This window comes from Scylla paramamosain, chromosome 4 (genome assembly GCF_035594125.1).
Source record: "Scylla paramamosain isolate STU-SP2022 chromosome 4, ASM3559412v1, whole genome shotgun sequence".
NCBI lineage: Eukaryota > Metazoa > Arthropoda > Malacostraca > Decapoda > Portunidae > Scylla > Scylla paramamosain.
In genome coordinates this window covers 38445883-38452026 of record NC_087154.1, presented here as the reverse complement: position 1 = coordinate 38452026, position 6144 = coordinate 38445883, and the positions used below count along the sequence as shown (strand labels likewise).

General features: G+C 47.2%; 1 protein-coding gene across 1 annotated transcript in view; it reads right to left on the bottom strand.

The window, feature by feature from the left end:
- The window catches only part of LOC135100157 (broad-complex core protein-like), a 47571-nt gene extending 42899 nt beyond the window's left edge, over window positions 1-4672 (bottom strand). Inside the window, exons 1-3 of the mRNA XM_064003124.1 lie at window positions 4496-4672; window positions 1116-1281; window positions 722-1080 (exon numbers count right to left, since the gene is read on the bottom strand). Coding sequence (XP_063859194.1) covers window positions 722-1080; window positions 1116-1281; window positions 4496-4672 — 702 coding nt within the window. The remainder of the gene's footprint in view (window positions 1-721; window positions 1081-1115; window positions 1282-4495) is intronic.
- Between the last annotated feature and the right edge of the window lie 1472 nt (window positions 4673-6144).

Sequence of the window (6144 nt, the reverse complement as noted above, 5' to 3'; positions counted from 1 at the left end):
GAGAGAGAGAGAGAGAGAGAGAGAGAGAGAGAGAGACTTAAATAGTAATTAGACTTAATGTGAGTTTAAGTATAATCTTTTCAGTTTAATTGCGATAACGCGTGTTGGTGTTAGTTGGACACACACACACACACACACACACACACACACACACACACACACACACACACACACACACACACACACACACACACACACACACACACACACACACACACACACACACACACACACACACACACACACACTCATTTTGTGATTAACGTACCATTGTGTGTGTGTGTGTGTGTGTGTGTGTCTCCTTATTATGCTTTCTCTGTTTGTTTACTGTTTTTTGTGTACTTTTTCTATATATATATATTTTTTTTATTTTGAGTGACTTAGCATTGCTGCGTGTCTCTATCCTCGCTGTTTGTGTTTATGTAGTTTGATTTTGTCTGGCTTCTTTTCCCCTCACTCCCCGCACTCCCTCTCTCTCTTCCCTTGTTCTTTCTATCAATGTCTGTTTTCGTCTTCCATACTCCCAGTTCACCCATCCATTCATCTTTTTGTCCCTCGTATCTTGCTCCCTCTCTCTTCCTTTCTTTGTCAACACACACACACACACACACACACACACACACACACACACACACACACACACACACACACACACACACACACACACACACACACACACACACACACACACACACACACACACACACCCGCTGGGACCTACCTTGGTGTCGGGGTCCTTGGTGCTGAGGTCGTCAGGCTCGAAGGACTCCTTCACCTCTTCCACCTCCACCTTGACCTCTGCCTCGCTCTTGTTGTCCTCCCCTCCGCCGCTGACACAGACCCAGCCACCGACCCGACCTCCCCTTCTGACTCCTCCCCGGAGATCTTCGGGGGTCGACCTCGCCTTCTCTTGGCACCGTACGTGGCAGAGGGCGAGAGGGGCGGTCGTTTTAGGGGCGGTGGGTCCCCGGCTAGGGGCGTGAGAGGCGCCATGGGAACCACGCCTGGGGCCACGCTGGGCGGGGCGGCGCCGGTCATGGCCTGAGGCACCAGGTAGGCGGAGGAAGTCGACGAGGTGCTCTCAAGGCGCTTCTTCTCGTTGACTTCCGTGAGGCCCTTGATCCTGAGGGACTCCGCCACCCGCAGGAAGCCCGAGAGGTTGTCTTGGTCGACGGACACCTCGCCGCGGTACATGAAGTCCAGCAGGTCCCGCATGTCAGTGTAGCGCACGTCTTTCAGGATCACGATAGGGTGCTTGTCGGGGTGCGACGCTAACACCGCCTGTGGGAAGAGGGGAGGAAGGTTGAGGCCAGGGCGATGATGCTCCCTAACTTGACCTAACCAAACCTAACGACATAACCTTACCCAACACTCCCTAACCTATACTAACGTAGCCTAACCTGTGTCTCTCTGTCGCCGGAGTCATCTCATATAATTATTTCAAGTCGCTAACTATTCACTTGTCAGCTCCCTGACTTAAAGTTACCAAGAAAATTTTTGTAGGAGGTGGTGTATTGAGCAGGAGTACCTTTAACAGCACCCTGCCACATCACAGGAGCATAATGATGGACAGCCATGAAACAGCCGCGCATGTATTGATCAACCTTTTTTAGACTTCTCCCGTCAGTGCCGCAGTGGAATAGGAAATAATGATCGACTTCGGTCCCTTTTCATATTGCGGTAAATTAAATGGGAGGAAGACGTAAGGCAGATGGATAATGCTGCCCTTGTTAACTTAGGTATTTCAGCTGCCACTTGTCTTGGTATATGATTAATAAACTTTGCTTGTTGTATAGATCTGAGTGGAAAAAAAAAAGGAGAAGGGAAGTGTTTATATACCAAACGCTATTGAATACGCTATTGTTTCCTTTCTAACTTCTAGGATGGAGAGAGAAAGAAATGTAGGATAAAGTTAATGAGTGTTTCAGTTCTGCCTCTGCTCTGCGTTGCCGCTTCGTCTCTCTTATTTCCATGCCAACACATACACACTCTCCTCTCAGCCCCTCCCCCTGCCTGGTTCCTGCCCCCTCCCCTGCCCTCCCAGCTCTCAACTCTCCGGTGACCAGCCCATTAACCTCCCTCTTGTCTCCACTTCCCCTCCCTCTCTCCCTCTCTCCCTTCCGCCCTTGTTCACTTCCTCATTAGCTCTTCCCCATACTCTCCCATTTTCTCTTTGACTCTGTGCTCTCTCTCTCTCTCTCTCTCTCTCTCTCTCTCTCTCTCTCTCTCTCTCTCTCTCTCTCTCTCTCTCTCTCTCTCTCTCTCTCTCTCTCTCTCTCTCTCTCTCTCTCTTTTACCGTCTCATTTTAGTTTTTCTTTTATCACAGTCTCATTTTTGCCCATCATTTTTACTCCCATTTATCAATTAATTCCTAATTTATAGTGAAGCGTGCCGTTCTATCCCCGTAAAATCCGGAATAATAATAATTAAAAATACACCCATTCTTTTCGTGACCTCTAACCCACAGCGATCGTGACCCCTCACCTCTCAACTCTGACCCCTAGGCGCTCTTCTTTTGACCCCCTGACACCGCCACGGACTGACCCCTGACCCTTAGGACGCGACCCCTGACCTCTTCGTCCACCCTTCCTTCCCGGTCCCACTCTCTCTTCCTACCGCACACCCACTCCACCTACCTCTCTCCCGCTCGCTCTCTGGCTCTCCCTCCCTCTCACCGTCCTCAGTTTCCTTTGACCTTTCAGCCGATATGCTCCTCTGTCCCATCCACGCCCGGACCTGCTGTGTCTCGCTCCCCTGTCTTCCCTTACCTGTGTATACCTGGGCTTGTTCTCCCTTCTCATTCTCTCTTTTCTATCGCAATGTTTGTATCTGTATTATTATTAGTCGTCTTTGAGTTGTGTTTAGCTTTTTTTTTCTTTTTCTCGTTTAGAAAAGTTAATTTTTTTCTCTCTCATGTCTGTATATTTTTAATTTTATTTTTGGCTTTGTTTTTTTTTTCTCTGTCTCCTGATTGTTATTTGCCTTTGCATACATTCTTTTCTGTCACAGTTTTTCCCCCTTTTCATCTGTCTCCTCAGTTTTTATCCTCACACCTGCCCTGTCTCTTCTCTTATAAACCCGTCCTAATTATTTATACATCAATGCACCACCCTCACTTTTGTTCTGTTCTCCTTTACTCAACGTCTAATCGGTTTTCCTCTGTCACCTGTCTATTTTTACGGTCACACCTGTCCTTCTTTTTATCTTATCTTGGTTTCCTTTTTCATCAACAAAAGGCAGTTTTTAAAGACACTTCTATCTGTTCTTTCCTTATATACTTCTCCATCACCTTCATTTTGTCCTGATTTCCTGTCTTAACATCAAATAGGGAGGTTTCAAGACACTTCTCATAGTTTCGGATAATCCTTTTGGCTGCATTCACTGGGGACTGGTATGTTGATTGGGCCTTTATTTCAGACCTTTTCGTTGCCCTTGGTCAGAGCTCCTTATACTCTCTGGCTTCTCTTAATATTTTTTTCACTCATTTATCCCTCAGTCTTATCCTTGTGTCTGCCCTGCCTCGTCTTCCCTCTCTTCTGCATCTACCATCACTTGCCCCCCTCACCCCCAATCCCGCAGCGCACCACCTCCGTTTCCTCCTCATCCTTCTTCATCTCTTCCCCCTCCTCCTCAAGTTCCTCTCCACGTTTCCCCTCTCGTGACCTCCATTTGCATGACCCAAGATTTATTGTGACATTAGGGCGCTCTCTCATGACCTAGCCTCTCTTCCCCGACCCTTAGTCCACTTCTCTTTTCCTCGCGTCTCTATTTCCGGCTCTCTCCCACCTCTCCTCCTCTTGCACTTTCCTTCTTCAGGTAATCTTCAAGGAAACTCCATTACTTAGCGTTTTCTTCCTCCTTGATGTTTTGGTAACTTTTATTATCTTGTCACTTTTTTTCACACCTACGTACGTTACTCCCTTCTCTCTCTCTCTCTCTCTCTCTCTCGCGGTATATTTTCACCTTCACCTGAGTTTTCATCTGGCTGTCTCACCTTTTTCATTTTCTCACCTGTATTGTCCTCCTCACTTTTCAATATCTTCACATTCACCTAAAATATCACTTTCATTCCTCACCTTGTCATATTCACACCTACACCTCATCATCCCGCCTGTCACTCTCATATCACCTCATTCTTGCGGGGCATAAAACCAGTCAGTCAGTCATTCAGTCAGTCAGTCAATCAGTCAATCATGACACCCACTTCTACAAACTTCGCTATCTGATATCATCTTACCCTCACACACACACACACACACACACACACACACACACACACACACACACACACACACACACACACACACACACACACACACACACACACACACACACACACACACACACACACACACACACACACACACACACACACGATGCGTCCATTAACACAGGAATCCCATAATATAATCTGAGGCCTTTCAAGATCAAGATCCTCATAATAAGCTATATAGAGCATTATGAACACACACACACACACACACACACACACACCTGGAAGTAGGGGCTGCAGGCGGAGAGGACAACCTTGTGGGCTTTCAGCGTCATGCCCTCGACCGCCAGCGTGACGTCGACGAAAGATTCACTTTGGAGGAGTTGCTCGAACACCGAGATGATGTTGGACTGGTGGTTGTTCCAGCGGAGGCAGAACTGTTGCGGAGACATGGCCATTCTGACGCCCGGCGACACCCTGTGGGGAGGAGACGGAGAGAAGGACGTGAGAAGGAGGCCCGGAGTTGCTTGGTTTTCTTGTTATGCTATGCTATGAAAGTTGTGGGTTATTTTTGCTATGAGATTTGCTGGAGGAGTTTAGTGGAGGTCACGTGACGGCAGATAAAGAGGAAGGAGGAGGAGGAGGAGGAGGAGGAGGAGGAGGAGGAGGAGGAGGAGGAGGAGGAGGAGGAGGAGGAGGAGGAGGAGGAGGAGGAGGAGGAGGAGGAGGAGGAGGAGGAGGAGGAGGAGGAGGAGGAGGAGGAGGAGGAGGAGGAGGAGGAGGAGGAGGAGGAGGAGGAGGAGGAGGAGGAGGAGGAGGAGGAGGAGGAGGAGGAGGAGGAGGAGGAGGAGGAGGAGGAGGAGGAGGAGGAGGAGGAGGAGGATTATTGCTACTAGCTTATATGTAATTATCAGGCAGGTAAATAAATGTGAAAGGAGAGAGAGAGAGAAATTAACTTGCAGAAACCTTATTATTTGTTAACCATAAAGACTATTCAGTACGCTTTATAATTCAGACGGTCGAAGGCAGTAAACTTAATATGAACTAGTCTCAAGATCACTATTATCATGTACTAGACTGGGCAAATAATCTTAAAAAAAAAAAAAAAAAAAACATTTCCACATGCTACGGTAAGGAAGGCTTAGTAGGAGGAGGGCGGATGGGTGAACAGGTAATGGGGTGCTGGGAGAGAAACGTTAAGAGGACAGCCTAGGATTTCATTAGCATGGCATTATTATTTCAAGTCATGTATGTCTCTTGTTGTTATATAGCCTTAAAACTGTTGGCGGGACAAGAGAGAGAGAGAGAGAGAGAGAGAGAGAGAGAGAGAGAGAGAGAGAGAGAGAGAGAGAGAGAGAGAGAGAGAGAGAGAGAGAGAGAGAATGTTGTATTTCCATTTCATTTTCATTCTTAAGTCATTTGTCATGAATAAAATGCTGCAAGGACAAGACTATGCTATCCCCGGTGACATCTTGCGTTGGAGAGGGAGGGAGAGAGGGAAGGAGGGAAGGGGAGGAGGGGAGGAGGAGGTAAGGGTGTACTGACAGGTATATATAAAGGGAGGGAGGGAGAGGGAGAGAGGGAGAATGTTAGTCATGGTCGTGAGAGCAAAATTACTTTATTGTTAGTATTGTATTGGTGTGTCTTGTGGGCGACACGAGTTAATGAACGCATAATGGTAGCCTGGCTTGTCTTTGTGGCGGGGCGACACTGCCTTTTGCTGGTGTTTTGCAGGCAGTAAAGCAAGATTTTTATAGCCGGTGATAAAAAGAACGAGGGATTTGTACACACTCTAAACTCAGACGTCAATTCTTGGTTGTAAAAATGAAGAAAAAAGTTCGTAGATAGGAAAAAGTTTTCAGCTAGATACAAAAAAAAAAAAAAAAAGGATGGAGGTTCGAGTATAGTAACACTCCCAAAAAGGTTTGCG